We start from the raw sequence: 25,000 nt of genomic DNA, 5'->3' as shown, positions 1-25,000 counted from the left end.
GAAAAGACATAGGAGTGAACATCTCTGTTCCTGCCAAACGCCTTACTAAAACCAAGGCAAAGTTTTTTATGTTCTTTTTTTTCAGACATAAGCGCCAGGGGCAAGAGAAAGAACGAAGTAGATGGAAAAAAAAAAAAAAATCACTTGAAACTGCAAAGCACGGCCAAGAAAGCAGTGAGAAGTCAAGAAGCAATCCAATTTACACTACAAAACCTCCAAAGACATGGAAATTTGTGGCACCGCTCATCTCTGGAGGTAGGAGTGTAAAATTTCAGAAAACTAAAGACAAAAAAGGAGCCAGCACAAGCTTCTAAGGGGGGGGGGGGAGGCTTCAAGAATAGCATTGCTATCAAAATTTATACTTTGAAAAACTGAGGGTTTCCAAATGAGACAGGTTGGGGGAATGCACTGAGGGTCTGAGATGGAGATGCTATAAAATTGGATTGTGACGATGGTTGTACAACTATAAATGTAATAAAATTCATTGGGAAATAAATACAAAATTTCTACAGACAAAAAAAAAAAAGTTGCATTAACACTGGAATTCTCCTGAGCAACCCCAAAGATGGAAGATAGGGACATGATGCCTTCAAATTTTTAAGGGAAAATTAATTTCAATCTTTAATTCAACATTAAACCTATCAGTCAAACCCGAGGATAGGATAAGGACATTCTCAAACATGCATGGGCTCAAAAAAATTCCTGTCCATGAAAACCCTTTCTCATGAAGTAACTAAAGGAGATGCTCCACCAAAACAAGGGCCTAAGTCAACAAAGAGAAAGACACAGGATCTGGAAAAATGAGAGGCTACAGGAGGATGGTCAAGGGAGATCCTGGGATGGCTGCTGTGCTGCAGGCCTTGGGAGCAACTGTCCAGATCTGGGCCACTGCTTCAAGAAAATGAAACCAATACGAATACCGAACATGTGAGCATGTGCTGAGACCTAATATCTGGAAAGTTGGGTTAAATTCATTCTAAGTTCTTAATAACAACTAGGGATTATAGAAAGAAGAAAAGGTCATCTCAAGTACTGGTCATCTGAAGTTCAAATGGAGACGGTGAAAAGAGAGGTAAATAGAATGCCCAAAAGCAACAGGGAAGGAAAGTGGACAGTAATTGGAATGTACAGGACCTCCATAAATCAGGCAGCCATCAGGTAGACTGCATGAATGCACAATGTATAGGATGCTGGGATGAATCAACACTGCTGGGAGAACAGCTAGCTCGTTCTCTGTGTTAGCAGATATGTTGGGAGGTGGGGGTTGGCAAGAATTGGGGTGGGTAATTAGGATACACCGAAAAAAGCTACATTGAAATGCCCATGGATGTTCCCTTGTGGTGCAGTGGGTTAAGGGTCCAGCATTGTCACTGCAGCAGCTTGGGTCACTGTTGTGGCGCGGGTTCAAACCCTGGCCCAGGAACTTCCACATGCCACAGGCGTGGCCAAAAAATTAAATTAACATGTCCATAAAGATAGAAGATGATCTAAGCTGGCTCTCCTGAAAGTATCAAGAAAAAGCTTAAAATTTTAATATGTAACTTTAACAATGGTGGCTTGATTTAAGGATGAATGCGTTTGTAAAATAATATACACGAACTCCAAGTAGAATACAATAGGTAATCCATTTAACAGGAAATTCAGTATCTACTAACATTATCATCTCCTTTTATAATGACAGGCTAATTAATCACTCACTTTCCAGCTGAGAAGAAAAAAATCAGCTTTCATGAAAGCGGAGAAATTTTAGCTTGACAGCTTCAATTAATGATAAACTTCACTTGAACTTTCAGAATAATGCTATCATTTTTAAAGATCATCATCAAGTGACTTCTCACCATCTTTAATAGTCTTGCAGGCCTGCCACCTGACTGATTCCAGCAATCCCACAACAAGTAACACAGACCAGAGAGGGAAAGGAGCCTCCCATTGTCACAGGGACATCTCTAAGTTCACTCTTCACAGCTTCAGGGCTTTACTGATGGGGAAGCATCAAAGCCCCTCGAGAAACACGTGGAAACTTTGTCACCTCCAACCACATCTTCTAAATTGGTTATCGTCACTGTAATTCTTTCTCCCACTTTCTATCATCTGGTTCTCAGCTCCAACCCTTTAGTGAACCACATCTTATGTTGTCCTCTCTTAATCCCTAATTCCCAAACCCAAGGCCAATATCAGGGCTAATTAAATAAGCTGCATTCCTCATGAAGTGGTTCTTATTTTGTTCTATTTTGTTGTGACAGGGTGGGGAGAAGGGAAAAGCTTCTTTAAATCCTTTGAGGACAAGGCAGGAATTAAACAAACACAAACATACACACATACACCCCAACAATTTTGAGCTAGCAAGAGTCAAGTTTTCTTACAATCGTACCCCCACAGATCACACATGCTGACACAAAAGTCTGCCACAGTTCTGTCCAGCTACCAATTTTTTTTTCAGCTACTAATTTGAATATCAACCACTATACGTTCATGTCTTTGTTGTGAAATAGTCAGTTATTGCAAATGGTAAGACTCCTAGAACTCATGTATGACTAAGCAAGGGCTATAAACTGGAAATCCTCTAGGGTAAACTGCAGTTTCTTCCAGGATAACCTTAGGCTTCTAAATCTCCTGTAGGCAACTCCTGATTGCATGGGGTATATATGAGCATCAGGGCTGGATCTGGCCTTACTTTCTCTGTGGACTTGGGTCACATGAGCCAAAGGACAACATGAAGGTGCTGGTTGCCAGGGAGAACAGGTCAACCTTTGGAGGGAGCAGAACCTTCCCAAGGCCAGTATGCTATCTACCAACCCACCTCCCTTTCTTCTACAAATGGTTCTCAAAATCCAGCTCTAAACACAGGTAACAATGACAACATGAACTTTACCTCAGGAGCAATTCTACAGTACCCTTCTAAATGAAGGCTCAGGATGAGAGGCACCCTGTCTTGCTCACTGCCTCTTTTGTTCCTTAATGCATCCTCTAATTCCTCCACAGCCAATCAATACATTCTCACCAGCCAAAACAGCAATGCCAGTTTCTTTCATACACTTGCCAACAATGACTTTGGTCAATCTTTCCAATCTTTGCCACTCTGACAAGTGAAAAATGGGGATCTATTTTCACACTACTGTTTTAATTATTAGTAAGTTGAATATACTTTCACATGCATACTTCTCTTTCGGCAAATTAACCATTCATGTTGTCATCTTTTTTTTGTTTATGGCCATACCCACAGCATATGGAATTTCCCAGGCCAGGGATCAAATATGAGCCACAGCTGTGGGAACACTGGATCTTTTAACCCTCTGTGGCAGGCGGTGGATCAAAGCCACACCTCTGCAGCAACCCAAGCTGCTGCAGTAGGATTCTTAACCCACTGGGCCACAGCGGGAACTCCATGACTTTGTATTTTTTGGTCAGGTTTTATTTTTCATTATTTTTATAAAATTTTGGGGAGTTTCCATTGGGCTCTATTTCCAGGATAGACCACGTACTAGGCCACAAAACAAGTCTCAACAAATTTAATAGGACAAAAATTATACCAAGCAAATTTCCTGATCACAACAGTATGAAACTAGAAATCAGGAAGGATCAAGATGGTGGAGGAATGAGACGTGGCACTCACCTTCTCCCACAAACACATCAAAAAAAAAATCTACATGTAGAACTAGTTGCATAGAACATCTACTGAATGCTGGCAGAAGACCTTATGCCTCCAAAAAGGGCAAGAATCCCTCCACATAAGTATGTAGAACAAAAGAAAAAAAAAAGAGAGAGAGAGAGAAGGAATCAGGATGAGACTAGCACTCCTGAGAGGGAGCTGTTGAAGAGGAAAGGAACCCACACCCTCAAAAGCCACCTAACCAACAGGGAGATCAGCCAAGATGAAGGGAACTCAATGTCACAGAGGAAAGTGCAGCAGCTGGACTGAGGAGGGCAAAGCAGAGTGAGAGCTGCACAGACCATCTGTACCACCATCCCTGAACCCAAACACCACAGCCTGATAGGCTCGGGCAGGGGCTGGAGAGGTGCCACCTACACATGCTGCCATCAACAAGGTGCCTCTTGTGAGGGCTGCAGTTGGCTGGCCACCTCTTGTGGGGGCTAAGGGCAGCAGGGGGCTGAGCACAATGCAGTGCTTCTTGCCTGGTCTATAGGTGGCAGGGGCAAACCAGAGCAGTCATTTCAGACACCAGAAGCGGGCATGGCTTTCCACCACTAGGGGGTCTGAACAGGTACCACCTGTGGCCCCAGTCACCTCAGAGGCTGGCAAAGAAGAGGGCACTGAAACCAAGATCCACACGTTGTTGCTCTCACTCCCCTGAGAGTGCACCTGCCCTGCTGCTGCCACTACCAAATGCTCCAGGCACCACCTACACCTGCCTGATCACTGTCACCTCCTAGGGATCTACAACTAGGAGCAGCCTGCACCACCTTCCCGTGGGTCCTTGCCACTGTCAAGGGCCCAGCAACAAGGCACTTGCTACTAGCCCTGCTCACTGCCTCCATATCCCTGGAAGCTTGCACAGCACCCTAAAAAGAAATAGTAAGCCATCAAAAAATACCCAGGAGTGCTCGTACATATAAATAGCCCTCCAAGACTACAGTAGTTGTTTTCCCTAAACTCACAAAATAAGAGAAATATAAGCAAAAATAGGAAGCTCAGGAACCATTCCCAGTTAAAACAACAGGAGAATTCACCTGAATGAGCAGACAATGAAACAGACTTCTGCAGTCTAACAGACACTAAGTTCAAAAGGGAGATAGTGAAGATATTGAAGGAATTAAGAGTGAATATGAAGAAATTAAGAAGATATGAACAGTAACATAGATTACTTTAGAAAGGAACTAGAAAGCATAAGGAGGAGCCAAGAAAAATTAGATAATTCATTTGCAAAGATGCAAGCTGAGTTAAAGGCACTGAAGAGCAGAATGAATAATGAAGAGGAACAAATTAGTGACTTGGAAGATAGAATATCATGCCCCCCAAAATTAAATACCTAGGAATAAACCTGACTAAGGAGCTGAAAGACTTATATGCTGAGAACTATAAAAGAGGAAATTAAAGAGGATTCAATGAAATGGAAAGATAGCCCATGCTCATGGATTGGAAGAATTAATATTGTTAAAATAGCCATACTACCCAAAGCATTCTACAGATCCAATGCAATCTCTACCAGATTTCCCATGATATTTTTCACAGAACTAGAACAATCCAAAAATTTATATGGAACCATAAAAGACCAGAATTGCCAAAGCAATCCCGAGGAACAAAAACCAAGCAGGAGAAACACCTCTCCCAGACTTCAGGCAATATTATAGAGCCACAGTAATCAAAACACTGTGGTACTGGTACCAAAACAGACATATAGACCAATGGAACCGAATAGAGAACCTATAAATAAACCCACATACCTATGGTCAATTAATCTTTGACAAAGGAACCAAGAATATAAAATGGGAAAAAGAGAGTCTTTTCAGCAAGTGGTACTGGGAAAACAGGACAGCCACATGTAAATCAATGAAACTGGAACAGGCCCTCACACCATGCACAAAAATAAACTCAAAATGCCTTAAAGACTTAAACATAAGACAAGACACCATCAAACTCCTAGAAGAGAACATAGCCAAAACATTCTGACATCAACCATATAAATGTTTTCTTTTTTTTTTTTTGTCTTTTTGCTATTTCTTGGGCCGCTCCCCCGGCATATGGAGGTTCCCAGGCTAGGGGTTGAATCGGAGCTGTAGCCACCGGCCTACGCCAGAGCCACAGCAATGCAGGATCCGAGCCTCGTCTGCAACCTACACCACAGCTCACGGCAACGCCGGATCCTTAACCCACTGAGCAAGGGCAGGGACCGAACCCGCAACCTCATGGTTCCTAGTCGGATTCGTTAACCACTGCGCCACGACGGGAACTCCATTTTTTTTTTTTAATTTTTTTTTGTGTGTCTTTTTTTGCCTTTTCTAGGGCTGCTCCTGTGGCATATGGAGGTTCCCAGGCTAGGGGTCTAACTGGAGCTGTAGGTGCCGGCCTACACCAGAGCCACAGCAACGCAGGATCTGAGCTGCATCTGCAACCTTCACCACAGCTCACGGCAACGCCAGATCCTTAACCCGCTGAATGAGGCCAGGGATGGAACCCACAACCTCATGGTTCCTAGTTGGATTCATTAACCACTGAGCCACAATGGGAACTCCTCCATTTTTTTTTTTAATGTTTTCTTAGGTCAGTCTCCCAAGGCAATAGAAATAGAGACAAAAATAAACCAATGGGACCTAATCAAACTGACAGGCTTCTGCACAGCACAGGAAACCATTAAAAAAAAAAAAAAACCCTATAGCATGGGAGAAGATAGTTTCAAATGATGCAACTGATAAGGGCTTAAGGTCTAAAATATATAAACCACTTATACAACTCGACAGCCAAAAAAACAACAACCCAATTAAAAAAAAGGGGGGGGGCAGAAATACGGATGGCCAAAAGGCAAATGAAAAATGTTCAACATCACTAATTATTATGGAAATGCAAATTTAAAAAAATACAATGGAGGTACCACCTCACATCAGTCATGATGGCCATCATTAACAAGCCAACAAGTAAGAATAGCCAAGAAATGGAAACAACCTAAAAGTCCATCAACAGATGAATAGATTAAGAAGATATGATACATACACACACACACACACACACACACACACACACACACACTAAGGAATACTACTCAGCCATAAAAAGAACAAAATAATGCTATCTGCAGCAACATGGATTGAACTAGACATCTCATACTAAGTGACGTCAGAGAGAGAAAGACAAATACCATATGATATCACTTATATCTGAAGTGATATCAGCACAAATGAACCTATCTACAGAAAAGAAAGAAACTCATGGACTTGAGAGGACAGGCTTGTGGTTGCCAAGGGGTAGGGAAGGGAGTGGGATGGACTGGGAGTTTGGGATTAGCAGATGCCAACTATTGCATTTGGAGTGGATAAGCAATGAGATTCTGCTATATAGAACAGTGAACTGTACCTAGTCACTTGTGATGGAACATGATGGAGGATAATATGAGGAAAAGAATGTGTATGTATATATGCGTGTGTGCATATGTATATGTGTATATATGTATGTGTATATATGTGTTGTGTATGTGTATATATATGTGTGCATATATACTTTTGTGTATATGTATTTCTATATATGTGTGCATGTATATATGTATGACTGTGTCACTTTGCTATATAGCAGAAATTTACAGAACTTTGTGAATCAACTATAGTAGAAAAAATATCTTAAAAAAAAAGAGAAACTAGAAATCAATTACAGGAAGAAAATAGGAAAAATACAAACACATGGAGACTAAACAACCTGCCACTAAAAAGCCAATGAGTAATGAAGAAATCAAAGAGGAAATCAGAAAATACCTTGGGGACAAAAAAAGTAAAAACACCTTTCCAAGATCTATGGGACACTGCAAAAGCAGTTCAAGAGAAAAGTGTATAGCAATAAGGCTTACCTCAAAAACAAGAAAAATCTCAAATAAACAACCTAACCTATCATCTAAAGGAATAATGAAAAGAAGAACAAAACCCAAAGTTAGGTTAAGGAAGGAAATAAAAAAGATCATAGACAAAATAGAGAAAAAAAAAATAGAAAAGATCAGTGAAACCAAAAGCATTGTTAAGATAAACAGAAGTGATAAAGCTTTAGCCAGGCTCATCAAGGAAAAAAAAAAAAAGAATTCAAATAAGCAAATTAGACATGAAAGAGGAGAAATAACAATTGATATCATGGAGATACAAAAAAAAAAAAACTTAGAATACTCCTACAAAAATTTATATGCTAACAAATTGAATAACCTTGAAGAAATGGACATTCTAGAAACATACAATTTTCCAAGAGTGAATCAAGAATCAATAGGCAATCTGAGGAGTTCCTGTCATGGCTCAGTGGTTAACAAACCTGACTACCAACCATGAGGACAAAGGTTCAATCCCTGGCCTAAATAGGTTAAGGATCTGGCATTGCCGTGAGCTGTGGTGTGGGTTGCAGACGTGGCTCAGATCCCTGCATTGCTGTAGCTGTGGCATAGGCCAATGGCTACAGCTCCAATTGGAGCCCTAGCCTGGGAACCTCTATATACCAAATGTGTGGCCCTAAAAAGACAAAAGAAAAAGAAAAAAAAAAGAATCAATAGGCAATCTGAAGAGACAGATCAGTATAGTGAAAATGAAATTGTAGTAAAAGTAAAACCTCCAAGAAAGAGTCCAGGACTGGATGGCTTTACAAGGAAATTTTACCAAACATAAACAGCTAATCCTTATCTTTCTCAAATGATTCCAAAAAATGCAAGAGGACAGAACACTCCCAAATTCATTCTATGATTACAAAATCAGACAACACTACAAAAAAAGAAAATTACAGACCAATACCTCTGATGAATATAGATGCAAAAAAAATCCTCGACAAAATATTAGCAAAAATGAATTCAACAAAACATAAAAAGGATCAGATATAATGATCAAGTGAAATTTATTCCAGGGATGCAAGGATGGTTCAATATCTGCAAGACAATCAATATGACATATCACATTAACCAAACAAGGAATAAAATCACATGATCATCTCAATAGATGCAAAAAAAAAAGCATTTGACAAAATTCAACACCCATTCATGGTAAAAAACACTTATCAAAGTTGATATAGATGGAACGTATCTCAACATAACAAATGTGATTTATGACAAACACACAGCTAACATCATACTCAACAGTGAAAAACTGAAAGCTTTACTTTTAAAATCAGGAACTAGACAGGGATGCCTACTTTGTCATTTCTATTTAACATGGTATTGGAAGTCCTAGCTGTAGCATTCAGACAAGAAAAAGAAATAAAAGGGATCCAAACTGCAAGGGAGGAAGTAAAACTGTCACTATTTGCAGATAACATCATACTATATATAGAAAATCCTAAAGTCACCACCAAAAAGCTGTTAGAAATAATAAACAAATTCAGTAAAGTTGCAGGATACAGGATTAATACATAGCAATTTGTTACTTTTCAATGCACTAATAATGATTAGAAAGAGAAATCAAAAATATAACCTGTTTAAAATCAAATCAAAAAGAATAAAATAACTAGGATTGAATAAATTTAACCAAGGAGATTAAAGACCTATACCCTGAAAACTATGAACATTGATGAAGGAAATAGAAGATGACATAAAGAAATGGAAAGATATTTGTTTTCATGGATTTGAAGAATATTGTTAAAATGACCATACTACCAAAAGCAATCTGCAGATTTAATGCAATCCCTATCAAAATACCCTGGACATTTTTCACAGAACTAGAACAAAAAAATCTAAAATTTATATGGAACCACAAAAGACCCTGAATTGCCAAAGCAATCATAAGAAAAAAGAACAAAGCTGGCAGTATTATTCACCCTGACCTCAAACTATACTACAAAGTTACAACAATAATAACACACATATCAACAGAACAGAATAGAGAACCCAGAAATAAACCCACACACTTATAATTAACTCATCTATGACAAGGGAGGCAAGAATATACAATAGAGAAGACTGTCTCTTCAATAATGGGTGTTGGGACTATTGGATAGCTACATAAAGAACGAAATTAGAACATTTTCTCACACTATATACACGAACTCAAAATTGATTACTGACCTAAATGTAAGACTGGAAACCATAAAACTCTTAGAAGAAAACATAGGAAGAACATTATTTGACATAAATCCCCAATATTTTGTGGGATGTGTATCCTAAGGCAAGGGAAACAAAAGCAAAAATAAACAAATGGACCTAATTAAACGCAAAAGCTTTTGCAAAGCAAACCATCAACAAAATGAAAAGACAACCTACTGAATAGGAGAAAGTATTTGCTAATGATATGACTGATAAAGGGTTAATACCCAAAATTATACAAACAACTCATACAACTCTGTCAAAACAACAAATAACCCAATTAGAAAATGGCAAAAGACCTCAATAGACATTTTCCCAAAGAAAACATACAGATGGCCAACAGGTACATGATATGATGCTCAACAATGTCAGTCATGAGAGAAATGCAAATCAAAACCACAATGCGATATCAGCTCCCACATGTCAGAATGGCTATAATCAAATTGTCTACAAATCACAAATACCGGTAATGTTGTGGAGAAAAGGAAACCCAAGTACATTGCTGATAGGAATGTAAATTGGTGCAGCTACCAGCTGCATGGAAAACTCTATGGAGTTTCTTCAAAATCTTAAGATAGAATTACCATATAACACAGCAATTTCACTACTCAGTATATATCCTAAGAAAATGAAAACACTCATTTGAAAAGATACATATATCCCAATGTTCACATCAATATTATTTACAATAGCAATATTATTTACAATAGATATGGAAGCAACCTAAGTGTCCCTCAACAAATGAATGGATAAGGAAGATGTGGGGGGGGTGTGATGTGTAATGGAATATTACTCAGTCATTGTAAAAGAATGAAATTTTGCCATTTACAACAACATGGATGTACCTGAAGGGTATTATCTTTAGTGGAATAAGGCAAGAAAAGATAAACACTGTATGTTATCACTTATGTGCAGAATCTAAAAAAATAAAACAAATTAATATAACAAAACAGAAACAAACTTGCAAATATAGAGAACAAACTAGTAGCTACCAATGAGGAGAAGAAAGTAGAAAGGGACAAGATAGTGACAGGTAATTAAGAGATAAAAACTAGTATGTATAAAATAAATAAGCCACAAGGATATATTGTATGGTACAGGCAATATAGTCAATATTATATAATAACTATAAATGGAGTATAATCCATAAAAATACAGAATTATGTTGTATACCTGAATCTAATACAATGTCATAAATCAACTATACTTTAATAAATTAAAGAAACAATACCAATCTTACACAACCACTTTCAGAAAACAGAAGGAACACTTCAACTCATTTCATGTGGCCAAAGTTACCATGATATCAAAATCAGAAAAATACTTTTTTGTTTTGTTTTTTCTAGGGCCGCCCTTGTGGCATATGGAGGTTCCCTGGCTAGGGGTCTAATCAGAGCTGTAGCTGCAGGCCTACGCCACAGCCACGGCCTCGGCCACGCTGGATCCAAGCCGCGTCTACCATCTATACCACAGCTCACGGCAACACTGGATTCTTAAACCACTGAGCAAGGCCAGGAATCAAACCCCCAACCTCATCGTTCATAGTCAGATTTGTTAATCACTGAGCCATGACAGGAACTCCAGAAAAAAAAATCTTAAGATGATAGATTAGTATCACAACCTTAAAGGTAAGAAATCCTTAACAAAATATTAGCAAATAGAATCTAGCAATATATAAAAATGACTAAGTAAAACATACCCCCAAAAAACTCAAAAACTTTAACATTTGAAAATGTATTAGTGTAATCAACCATACTAAGCAAGGAAAGATATGCCATATACAGATGGAGAAAAATTTAAAAAAAAATTCAACATCCACAAGTTTTCTTGTGGCACAGCAGGTTAAGGATCCAGCATTGTCACTGCAGCAGCTTGGGTCACTACTGTGGCGCAGGTTTGGGTTTGATCCCTGGCCCAGGAACTTCCACATGCCACAAGCATGGCCAAATTAAAAAAAAAAAAAAAAAAAGTCAGTATCTATTCATGATTAAAAAAAAGAAAAAAAGACTCGGCAAACTAGGAATAGAAAGAAATCTTCCTCAACCTGATAAAAGGCATCTATGAAAACTTACGGCTAACCTCATAGTGACTGGTGAAAGACCACATAATTTCCAAGATCAGGCACAAAACAAGACTATGTCTGCTCTCACCACTTCAACTCACTTTTGTACTACTAAGTCCTAGCTGGTGTTATAAGAAAAAAATAAATAAAAAGCATCCAGCCTGGGAAGGAAGAAGGGTTCCTCTTTCTAAATGAAATGAATATTCATGTATAAAATACTAAGGAAATCACCAAAAAAAAAAAGCTATTAGAACTAATAAGCAAGTGTGGTGAAAAAAAAACACTATTCTGACTTCCTACCTAGGAATTTTACAGTGTTATAACCCTCCTCATATGAAGAAGGTGGACATTTAAATAAACACCTGAGCTTATGGCTTATGAGTCCTGTTATAAATTCCTTCTTTGCTTTTCCTGGGGCACCTTTTAAAATAGTCACTTAGAGCTAAGCCCTCAAAAAGTTAGTGACCTCCACTCCAACCCCCTCAAACATACGAGGTGCTTGCTACCACACTCTAGATCTCCTGTTTGCTTATGATCTAGGACAGAGGATGACCTTCCCCTGGCTCACTGTGCCCTCCATGCACTTCTGATATTTGTAAGTAATAAATTTTGTGACTTTACTTCCTTTGTGCAGGTGTATTGTCTTCAATCAAAACAAACCCATGGGTTTCACTTCCCCAAAGTGAGAGCTCAGATACTGAGGGAACTACTCACCAACCCCCTGTGGGTAGCTTGTGCCCCCTCATTCAGCAAGTCATAATCTGCATATTAATTCAATAACCAGCTCTAGCTTCTCAATACGGTGAGTTTAGCAAGGTGTCAGGATATAAGGTCAACATATAAAAATCAACTCCATCCCTATATACTAGCAATAATCATTAAAATTCTATTTCAAATAGTATAAAAATACATAAAATACTTAAGATTTTCAGGAGATATTAAAATTTCTACACTGAAAACTACAACATATTGCTGAGACCTAATAAATGGGGAAATATACCATGGATTGAAAGATTCAAAATTATTAAGATTCAGTTCTCCCTAAATTGATCTATAAATTCAATGAAACCCAAATCACAATCCCATCAAGGTTTTTCTTACAAATTGGTAAGATCACTGTAAAAATCATCTAGATACATACAGGATCTCGAATAGCCAAAACAACTTTGGAAAATTTATACTTCCTGATTTCAACACTTCTTATAAAACTATAATAATCAAGATAAGGTAGAAATGACATAAAGAAAAACAAATGATCAATCGAACAATATAGAGAGTTTAGGAATCAACTCATTTATTCAACTAATTTTTCACAAGAGTACCAAAGAAATTCAATTTAAAAAGAGAATAGCCTTTTTCAACAAATGAGGCTGAACAACTGATATATGGGAAAAAAACGAACCTCAATCCCTGTGGTTGCTAGCCTCCAAGGACCCTTAAAGATTCTTATTTTCTGGTATTTGTGACGTGTATTGTCCCCAAGATGAAGTGGGGCTGGCCTACATGAATTGCAGAAATGATGGAGTGTGACTTCTGAGGCCATATCACAAAAGACATTGCAGCTTCATCCATGTTTCTCTTGGAATACTCTCTGGACTAATCCAGCTGCCATGTCATAAGGACACTTGAGGAGTCCTTTGAAATGTCCATGAGGTAAGAAGTCTAAGCTTCTTGTCAACAAACCAGCTCAACTTGCCAAGCATGTGAGTGAAGCATACTGGAAGTTAATCCTCCAGCCCAGTCTAGAGGACTGTAGCTCAGCTAACACTCATCATTTCATGAGATCCTGAGCCAGAACCACTCCGCTAAGTCACTCCCAGATTCCCAATCTACTAAACCTCTGAAATGTGCAATGTTTTTGTTGATTAAAACCACTAAGTTTGTAATTTGTTATACCACGATAGATAAGTACTATAATCCTTGCATCACAAGCATTCACAAAATTTAATATCAAACACTCCCCTAAACATAAAAGTTAAAGGTATAAATCTTTCAGAGGAATCACAGGATAATATCTCTGTGCTGAAGGAGTAGGCGAAGATCTCTTGGATAGGACACAGAAAGCAATTAACATGAAAGAAAATCTGACAGATTATACTATATTGCAATTAAAAACTTCTCATCAAAAGAGAACAATGTATACATACATATATCAAATCACATCACACATTTTAAATGTAACTTTGGCAATTATACCTCAATAAAGCTGAAAAAAGATCCTTAATAAAATATATAGGCAAGCCCCTGGCTGAAAGAAAATATTCACAAAACGTCTATCACAAAGGACTCAATTCCCGAATATAGAAAGAACTTCTACAAATCAATAATAAGTCAATAGTAACAGCCTAATTTTTTAAAGCGGGCAAAATGCCTGCACAGACACTCCACAAAGGGAGATATAAAAATGGCCAATAAGTACATGAAAAGATACTCAACATCATTCATTACTCTTTAGGGGAATGCAAATTAGAAACATAGTGAGATACTATTAGATACCCACTATAATAAATAGTCTGACAATACTAAACGCTGCCAATGACATGAAGCAATGGAGATTTTTATACTTTGCTGAGGGGAGTATAAAATGACACAACCACCTAACATCAACACTATGACTAGCAATTTCATTCACAGGTATTTATTCAGAAGGAATAAAAACATATGTCCACAAATAAAATTGTTCAAGAAAGTTCTAACTATGCCAGCTATATAACTTAATAACAACTGTCTAAATGTGGAAACAGTCTAAATCAATAGGGAAAATGGATAAACAAATTGCAGAATATGTATACAAGGGATGAATACTCAATAAGAAGAGGAAACAAACTACTGATGCAACAACGTGGATGCAACTCAAAGACATTATGCTGAGCAAAAGAAGCTAGACTCAAGGGAGTACGTACTGTCAAATTCCATTCAAACAAAATTCCTCAACAGGATATCTAAGCTAAGGCAAAAAATAGAACATTAGGAGTTCCCATCATGGCTCAGTGGAAACGAATCTGACTAGCATTCATAAGGACTCAGGTTCGATCTCTGGTCTCCTTCACTGTGTTAAGGATCTGGCATTATTGGCAGATGCAGCTGGAATCCCGCATTGCTGTGGCTGTGGTGTAGGGCAGTGGCTGCACCTTCAGCCTAGCCTGGGAACTTCCATATACTGCAGGTGCGGCCCTAAAAAGACAAAAAAATAGTAATAATGAATGAAGGAAAGAAAGAAAGAAGAAAGAAAGAAGAAAGAGAAAGAAAGAGAAAGAAAGAGAAAGAAAAGAAAAGGAAATAGAGTATTAGTTGCCAGGTAGGGAAAGGGGACAGCTGACTAGTTCCACAGGGAACTTTCTGGAGCAATACAGGGGTGTAGTTAACACGTGTATAACTCCATCCAAATTCTGTAACTTAGATCTGTGCATTTCAACTTATGTAAATTTTAAAGAAAAATAACCTTATAAAATAATAAGTGGTTGGTCAGAAGTGGAACAAGTTAGTAAAGGACAAAAGAATGTTTGTAATTATGAGCTGGGTAGTGGATAGATGGGAGTTTATTATACTATTTTGTTTACTCGGTATTTGCTTGAAATTTCCATAATAAATCTAAAAACAAAAAAGCAAAGACACAAATCACAAACCTAATGTTCTAATTACCTGGTTCATCTGAAATACAATTCCTCTGTCAAACTGCTATGAAGTTTCTAAGCATTAACTCTTAATTTCTATATGTAATTTGTTGCTGTTCAGTTACAAACTATCTATGCTTGACGTCAGTTACCAGACCACATTTTCAATAGCACTATCCTAACCTCTCTTTAACTCATTTTTTTTTCACCAAATAATAACAGTAATAGTTAACAATACTAACCTCTTAGCAGTTTTATGAGGATTAAATAAAACATATGTAGAGAGCTTTGACCAGTGCCTGGCATAGAACTCTTCCAAAAGCACTGTTATTATTCTCATTAACACAACCTGCTACCACTGTTTTTGTTTTTTGGGTTTTTTTTGTTTTTTGTTTTTTTATGCTAACACCTGCAGCATATATAAGTTCCTGGGCCAGGGGTCGAATGGGAGCTCCAGCTGCAGGCCTACACCGCAGCCATGCCACATCCAAGCTGCATCTTCCACCTATGCCACAGCTTGTGGCAATGTTGGATCTCTAACCCATTGAGTGAGGCCAGGGATTGAACTCACATCCTCCTGGAGACTATGTTGGGTTCTTAACCTGCTCAGCCACAATGGGAACTCCATGTTTTTACATTCTTAGGATCTATTTAGTTGCCAGAATTTTATGCCTTTTCTGGAGTTATTTATGTCCTTTAAACTTTCAGATTACTGAAAATCTTTCTGCATAAACCTTTAAATCAAAAATATAAAATAGAAGAACCACATATTTCACTGATAGGAAAACTGAAGTTCCGAGGTTAAGCACAACTGACATTACTCAAGGTAGTCACCTTGGCCCAACCATTTCTTGAAACAAAACAGGTGCTTCCAGAAATAAGTCAAGACTGCCAGATCCAGAGTTCCTGTCGTAGCGCAGTGGAAAGGAATCTGACTAGGAAATATGAGGTTGCAGGTTCAATCCCTGGCCTTGCTCAGTGGGTTAAGGATCCGGCATTGCTGTGAGCTGTGGTGTAGGTCACAGACAAGGCTCAGATCCCACGTTGCTGTGGCTGTGGTATAGGCCAGCAGCTGTAGCTTTAACTGGACCCCTATCCTGAGGACCTCCATATGCCGCAGATGCAGCCATTAAAACAAAACAAAAGACTGCCAGATCCCTTCCCAGTCAGAGGATTTGTCCACCCAGAGGCAGGCTTCCAATCGGAGCTGAGTTAGTCAGATTCCTCCTTCTAGCACCTATACTCGATCCTTGGCAGAACTCAGTGTGTTCCTGTTTCTTCCTACATTTCCAGAGGATGGGGAAGTAGAAGCCTTCAATGATTCTATACAACTGCTTCCCTACTTTCCTTCTAATAAACTCACCTTTTACCTCTACGCTGGCCAGAGTTAGTTTCCATTACTTAGATGACTGAGAGGGGTCACAATCAAGTTCTGGAACACACACCTTTGTGTTAGACTCTCTCAACTAGCATCCATTGAGGGCCTACTGGCCGTAAGGCACTGTAACCACATCTGTGTCATGAGGACCAATAACGTTTTAGCAGATGATTGGGCCATTACAAGGTGAGAACAGCAAAAAAAAAAACAGAGGGTGGTTATAGAGAACTGAAAGCAACCCAATTTTACTGCAGAATAAGACACATAAAGGCACAAAGTTAATACTCAATAAATGATTGCCAAGTTGATATATGACCAGACAGACAAGTTGAGGACAAATTCTATATGGCTTTGAATGCCCAACTAAGGGATGCAGAGTTTACTCTCCTCAGAACAGGAGCCACTGAAAATTTCTGAGCAGAAGAGCCCCATAATATGGACTGTGCTTTAGACAGAACATTCACATCTCAGCCAGTCCTCATGAATGCTCAGCTTATTAAAGGGCTGAAATTTCTGTGTTTAAGTATAGTATGCATGTTTCTAACTAGGGACATTTATCAGCACTTGTACAGAAAGCAGAAGGTTTTGTTTCAATGTCAAAATGATACTTCTGTATGACTCTCCTCAGAGAACACGTGAAGATATTTGCAAATTTGGTATTATTAGATAATTTTATCTTCTGGTCTGGATTATCAAATGAAGTTGTCAGCAAAATTAATTTACGGTCAACATGTTTCTATGCCAATGCTAATGATGACTAGCAGACAAGCTAGTCTCATGTAATAACTGAGAATCTGCTATGTACCTTCTTGCACTCCTCTAATAGTTCCACTGAATGTGTCTTATAAGACACTCTACAGCATAAGCAATGAGTATTATGAAGGTTTTCAGCACATGCCATCCTGTAACCATTAAGTGTAATTTAAACACAGACCCTAATATCAATGATACCCCAGTTTAGAAAAGCTATACTTTATTTTCTAGCCACACAAATGACAAAGTACATACTTCAAGCACCATTCCTTAAATTTTAGGGAACTAGTAACGTAAACATAAAAACCTATCTGCTTGGGAGTTCCAATTGTGACTCAGCAGGTTAGGGACCCTACAGTTATCTCTGTGAGGATTTGGGTTCCATCCCTAGCCTCACTCAGTGGGTTAAGGATCCTGCACTGCTGCAAGCTGCGGAGTAAGTCGCAGGTGCCGCTGGTATCTAGTGTTCCGGTGGCTGTGGCATAAGCCACAGCTGCAGCTCCTATTCAACCACTGGCCCAGGAACTTCCATATGCCACAGGTACAGCCAGCCATACAAAAGACAGACAAACGAACAAGCAAAAACCTGGATCTGCTAATTCTACCAGTAACTATTTACATGGCGATTTGAAGAAATAAAACAGAACAAAATAAAACTGTGTAGGAAAAAAGTAAAATGAAAAGCAAAAGAACTCTATCCAAACAAATCAACAAAGTTTTATTTCCCTTCAAATAAAGAGAACCAAAAATGTCAGCAATAAAAGCATACATAATTATTATCAATCACTGCGACGCCACGGCATAGGAAAACAGAAAAGTTACCGATTCACAGGTCGAGAATATTTTTCTAACCCCTACTTGTACTATAACTAGTGAACTGGAGAACTCCAAGACTTTCCCAAAGTTGAAAAGAATTCAGTAACTCGTACAGAACTTCATGAACAGTTTTTGAGATATCACAAACACCTGCTGCCAGGGTGTTCCAACCTTGGCTTTTAAGTGGTGCTGCAAAAGCTACAGTGTCCCGGGTGCCATAACAGGGCGAAGCCCCCTCGGACGCATTCCCCAGGACTCGGATTAGGGAACAGAGGGAAGATGGGGCGGGCTGCTGCTCTGCCCCACCGCCCCACACCTACTCGGCCGCTGTCCTCCCCGCACCCCACTGGGCTGGGTACTCACAGCTCTAGTCTCGTACAGAACCAGCTTTTGGACCAAGCTGATTATGGGGGCGGCGGCCGCGGGCATGGCCGAGCAAACGGGGGCGCGCCCCAACAGGCGCTAGGCCACAGCCTTGGTTGCAGCAGCCTCTGAACTGCCCCCAAGAAACCCGGAGAGAAGACGCCTCAGATCCAAGATGCCAAGCTCCGCAGGTAAAAACACTGCATCGGCACGAAATACATAGATGATCAGCTACTAAGGTGCAGGTGTTTCCGGATCCGTAGGCCCCACCTCCAGGCAAACCCCACCCTAGCTACCGCGTGGGCGGGACTGGAGGAAGAACCATAGAGAAGTGGGGTAGAGGTTTCCAGAGCCTGCGTGCTGCCGAAGGAGGAAGCAAAGAACGCCATCTTTGGTATGGGAACGAGGAAAAGTGGGCGGAGAAAAGGGCACTGCCAGTTTAGTTAAATCTCACTTTTTTCTGGTCCTTCTCTTTGCAAAGGTGGACGACTTGGGACTGGATTACTTCTTTTGAATTGGCTCTCCGACTTGCAGATAGATCCATTCCCAAGTTTGTCTGTTTTTTCCCTGCCTACTTCTGCCCTTTCCTGAAAACCTACTCTGTGACGGTCCTGCACTAAGCATAGGTGTTTTTCCCCTTCTGTCGCTGTGTGTCTCTTTTACCCTTAGAAGAATCAACAAAATCCATGGTATCCAGAGGGTGTGTGGTTCAATTAGTGTTTTATAATCGCTTAAAGTTGGAAATTTCCAAGTTTGCCACTTATTTGTGCAGGAGGCTAACCATCTGTAAATTCTAAAAAAAGACTGTCGAGTGTAGTGTAATACAACGTAGTGTAGTACTGGCTTTGGAGTTCCGCGTTAAAAGTTTTCTTACACGAGATGTGAGTGAACATAAGTAGACAACGCATGTACTCTGATCATCAGCTTCCATATTTGTGAAAAGGAGTGTATTAAAATTTTGAATACAAAGGTACGAAAGTGAGTATTTAAAGTAAATCAGTAAATTACAGCCCCACCTTCCGAGGCCCCGCCCCCAAGAGGCTCGACGCTTTGCACCAAGCTGGGTTCCCTTGGCAACCGCTCAACAGATCCCAGAGTCCCTGGAGAGGACTGCAGCCAGCCGGTGGGGTCCGCTACGAATAGGTAAGTAGGAGTCAGAGTCCACCGCTCGGATCCATTTCCGTAGCGAATGAAATCCCACCACCTCCTGCGGGGAGCCCAGACCAGTTCCTTTCCTTGCAAAATTAAACTTCGAGATCTCCGTAAATTCCGCTTTTGAACCTCACTCCTCCTTTCAACGAGCATCGTTCTCATTCCACAGGTATTCACTGGGTACCAACTGTGAGATGTAAGATGCACTGGAATGGCAAAAGTGCTAGGTTTCCCAGGAAATGGGTCCCTCGTTAACTACAAAACCCACTGCTAGAGGATTTTTTCAACTGCTAAAAATGTAAGGAAATTTAAGAATTTTTGTATTCAATTGTAGTATAAACATAATGTGGCATTGGGGATTATATTGTAAATTCAAAATCAAGAAATTGCAAAATTTTTAAATTAATATTTATTTTAAACTTTCTTTCATAGTTTGGTATGAAATTTTGGGTTTTATTAAGAACTAGAAAGATGGCGAAGTTCCCTTTGTGACTCAGTCGTTAACGAACCCGACTAGTAACTAGTTGCAGATTAGATCCCTCGCCTGCTCAGTGGGTTAAGGATCTGGCGTTGCTATGGCTGAGGTGTAGGCCAGCCGCTACAGCTCCTATTCTACCCCTAGCCTGGGAACCTCCATATGCTATGGGTGCAGCCCCAAAAAGACAGAAGACAAAAAAAACAAGAACAACAAAAACAAACAAAAACAAAAAACTAGAAAGATGGCGATCTCAGCACTGACACTTTGCATTGACTTGGATCTTTTACCTGGGAAAAATACTTAGTTCTGTTCCATTACATAATGGAAAGCAACTCTTCTGAACATGAGTTAAATATTTGCACATTTTTATTCAGGATAACTCAAAATATCTGTAGAATTCCAGTTTTCCAATATTTAGTTTTCAATTATTATATTATTATATTCCACTTGAAACTGGTGTTAGTTTTGTTCATCCAGAAGCAGATCCTGAGACAAAACTTGAGGACAAATAGTTTATATGGGCAATAATCTAGCAAACAACAGCCACAAAGGGAAGAAAGCTAATAAAGGGAATATTATTAAGCAAATTTCTCTGTTAGCTGAATTCTCTGAGGAATTCTTGGATGTATGTCTCAGTTATTCCCTTTTAAGGGGAAAGAGAGCTGGGGTATTTATTCACCAACTCCCATCAGTTATAGGTTGAGTCTTGCTATGGAAGAATATTAATTCTTATACAGTTATACAGTCTGCTGTATAACTCGGGCAGAACAAGGTCTGGCAGCCAGAAAGGGCCCTTAAACAAAGAACCACAAGCCAGCAGTTGGAAGCCGGGCTGGTCACCTATGGAAAAGGTTGGTGTCAAATGGATAGGGTTAGGGTACTAATAACATCTGCAACATTCCAAGCTTTGCCCCACTCATACCCACTGCGCTCCCTCCACATTAAGTTGACAGCATCCTGTCACTGGTTCTTCAAGGCAGTGTCTGGTCCCAGTTTCTAAAACAAAAGGATGCGCAAAAAGACCTACATCTCCCTGCTCCTAATTAGGTAGCAGCAGCTCTACCTCCGCTTTCCAGGGCAGTAACTCTTTATCAAGGACGTGACTCATTAGAGGTCATCACAGATTCTGCTTGTTACACCACCCTCATAGCCCCATGCACATGCTTCTTCCCCAGAACCCTTTTTCTCTTATGATCCAGTCTCACTCCTTCCAGGCTCTGGACCAAGCCATTCAGCATCGCTCTCCAAATTAAGGACCTAGGAATATTGCTTAAAGCTCTGCCTACCAGGAGGATTTCCCCTAATCACCACCTCTCAGGACTACTCGTGAATGGGACTAAAGTCCAAAAGCATTCCATTTACAGCTTGCACCAATATATCATGTTTCATACATGATTTTTTTTTTGTCTTTTTAGGGCCACTCTCACAGCATTTGGAGGTTCCCAGGCTAGGGGTCTAATCGGAGCCTACACCACAGCCACAGCAACGCGGGATCCGAGCCTCATCTGTGACCTACACCACAGCTCATAGCAGTGCCAGATCCTTAACCCACTGAGCAAGGCCAGGGATCGAACCTGCAACCTCATGGTTTCTAGTCAGATTCGTTAACCACTGAGCCACGATGGGAACTCCCATACATGATTTTTATCATTTTTTAATCAGCTGTTCCTAGGGGATTCCAAATGAGGTGTAAGCTAAGAGACACTGATGAGCAAGAGATCGGTGACATGCGGGTCTAGGCTGCTTGCTTATGATACTTATTTGGCCTGATCCCTGGGTTCTGTTTTTATCATTCAATGGGTTGCTGTTGTGTCTGCCCAGCTTGAGGACTTGATCTGTCTGACAAACCCATCTCATGTGGGTACTTCCATATGTACTGTCACTGGATGGCCCATGGCCAGGCTTTTATTCTGTCCCAGAGCCCAGGAGCATGCCAGGAGCTGGTTTTTGAATGAGGAATGGTTCTCTGCTGCAGATGGCAATGATCCACACTGAGAGGTTCCTGTTGAGTCTTCCCTAGGACTCCAAAAAAGTGTCCTACCCACCACAGCTACCTCTAGCATCATGGGATCTAGCCAGGTATATGGCCCAAGAATCAAGGCCTCTGGTACCATAGCATGAAACTGCTGTGGAGCTCTATCTCATTCTTGGCCTTACTCAAAACTGACAGCTTTCCAAATCATCCCTTAAATGGGTCAGAACAGTATTCCCAAGTGTTACATGCTGTTGCCAAAAACTAAGAAGACTTAGGAGTTCCTGCTGTGGCACAGTGGGTTAAGAACCCAACTGCAGTGTCTTAGGTTGCTGCAGATGTGCAGGTTTGATCCCTGGCCCAGTGCAATGGGTTAAAGGATCTGGCATTGCCACAGCTGTGGCCTAGGTCAGAGCTGTGGCTCGAATTCAATCCCTGGCCTAAGAGCTTCCATATGCTGAGGGTGTGGCCATTAAAAAAGAGAAAGACAGAAAATTCTACACCTCTTTTTTAGAGGTATAAGGTGTAAGGTAGAGTGACCTGTCCTTTATACCTTGGAGAGTCTGTCTCAGAATGTCCCAGACCACCAGCCTTGTAAGACTTCACCAATATAACAGGCCCTTGAATCTTTGTGGGCTCATTTCCCACTTTCTGCTGCTCATATATCTTAGAGGGCATCTAGAACACCTGTGATTCCCACTCACCAGGTCTGATATTGTCAGAATTGTGAGTCAACAAGACCCCTTTGTATTGTATTTATTACAAAGAGCAGGAAGTCCTAGGGTAAGACTAAATGTCCATTGATGACTGTTCTAAATAAATACAAACTGCTTCTGATGCTTCTCCTTGGTGTGCATTGAAAGAAGTGCATTTTCTAGCTGAGTGGCTACATACTACATACAAGAAGCTGTGTCTGTCTAGTAAGGTTCATGTCTGCACAGTAGCTGCAATTAGGGCTGCCCCTTGGTTTATAGGGGTCCCATATTGTCTGTCGTGATCTACTGGTTTTTGCAGAAACTCGAACTAGAAAATTATGCACGACCGGGCATCTTTTAAATAGTTTTGGGGTGGCTCTCTTCTATTTCATGCAGAACAAATTACGATTGCTTATCGTAGCCAGCGGTTGAGGAGCAGACATGCAGTTTCAGGAGTTCCACTTGGCCTTTTCTACCACAATGGCCCTTACTCCACAGTTAGGGAACCCCTGTGAACTTTTAGCTAGCTGCAGTCCCTATTACGCACTCAAGGACCAGGAAAATAACCACTGAGTGAGCCTGCAGATCCTTTGGATGTGCTATAAGACAGACTTGAGCCAAAGCTCCATTTGTCACTGGTTCTCCATTTGCCCTCTCTAACAGGAGGTTATGATGGCATTTTGGATCCATTGGTATTGATGTCAGTTCAGACTCTGTGTCCTGTAGCTCTTGAAAGAGGAGAATATTTGTACTCCCACAGTGTCTGTTTCACTGGTTAATGGTTGTAGTTCTCTTGGAGAAGGATTGGGAAATCCCTACTGTAAATACATGTTCTGGTGTTGCAGGCCCCCATCCTCAGAGGCTTCATACTTTCCCTTCAATAAGTGGGCTCCAGAATCACAAACAAGGAATCATAATTTTCTCTGTGGCTGCTGACATCAGCCTTTGGTTCAGTTGACTTTTATCATTTTTAGAAATGTAAGTTAATCAGCACTTTCATTGATTGCTCATCTGTCTCACCCCTAGGAAGTCCATGGTTTACCACCATCACTGCAGATCTCTGTGGGTCTTGCTTGTTGCCATTCTGGGCTTGCTGCCCATTATGGTAATTATACCTACTTTGTTTCTGACAGTTAAGTGTTGCCACCTGGCCTCTGCTCTGCCAGACACTAGCAACCCCACCGACATGGGAGAACCCAATAGCATAGCAGCTGCTCCCCTACCTGAAATCTCAGCCTAAAAAGGACAGCCACCACCGAGCTTCTTAATGATACCAGTGCCCCCTTCCTAGTTCATTCCTTAATGTCTTAATGAAAAGAGTGTCCCCTGGCCATCCCAAAGAGCAGAGTTGGCTGACGGGTTCTCTGGTCTCATGTGATAAATCCATTTAATCTGTCCTCTCTGTGAGCCTTTAACACCTTCCTCTGTGCTCTGCCAGGCAGTTCTGGCACTGCCACCTCACTATAGTCTCGGGGGTGGGGAGTTCACTGCCCCCACAGCCTGCTGAAGTTCCCAGGCCAGGGATCAAACCCATGCCACAGCAGTGACAATGCCAGATCCTTAACCCACTGAGCCAGTAGGGAACTCCTAATCTGTTGGTTTTTTTCTAAGCTTCAAGAAACCTTACCAGCAGTGAAGTAGGACCTGCTCCAGGTGTCCTAGCCAGGATGTTAAACTATGAGTCATGGGAGAGGGTCCATCAATCAGTAAACTCTCATCCATCCTACATTCCCCCACCTGGTACCCTCAAGATCTTTCCCAGGTGTGTTCTCCTTGTTCCTATTGGTACATCATAGCCAAGCCCTGTAGCTCTTTAGGTGCTTAATACCTTTCTTCCCCTCCAGTGCTTCCCCAGTTGGGCTCAGCTGACACTTGACTCTAGCTATTGCTCTAGAAGCTGTGAAGGAAAATCAAGGCAGATTTGGTAAAGGGCAAGTAATGTCTTCTGAGGCACCTGCCTCAGGTGAGGCAAGGAGAGAATGCTCTCTTTCAGAATGAGAAGGCCACTTC

General features: G+C 40.5%; 1 protein-coding gene across 2 annotated transcripts in view; it reads right to left on the bottom strand.

The window, feature by feature from the left end:
* The window catches only part of FIG4 (FIG4 phosphoinositide 5-phosphatase), a 143,602-nt gene extending 124,610 nt beyond the window's left edge, over positions 1–18,992 (bottom strand). The window contains exon 1 of one of the 2 annotated variants that reach the window (XM_047762592.1): positions 18,694–18,992. In XM_047762592.1, the coding sequence (XP_047618548.1) occupies positions 18,694–18,759 (66 nt within the window). In that variant the 5' untranslated portion in view covers positions 18,760–18,992. The remainder of the gene's footprint in view (positions 1–18,693) is intronic. The other variant, XM_047762602.1, reaches the window with a different exon arrangement.
* Positions 18,993–25,000: the final 6,008 nt, after the last annotated feature.

The sequence above is a fragment of the Phacochoerus africanus genome, chromosome 2, assembly GCF_016906955.1.
Source record: "Phacochoerus africanus isolate WHEZ1 chromosome 2, ROS_Pafr_v1, whole genome shotgun sequence".
NCBI classification, from domain to species: Eukaryota; Metazoa; Chordata; class Mammalia; order Artiodactyla; family Suidae; genus Phacochoerus; species Phacochoerus africanus.
Note: the sequence above shows the minus strand (reverse complement) of the source record. Positions and strands in the feature narration are given on the sequence as shown.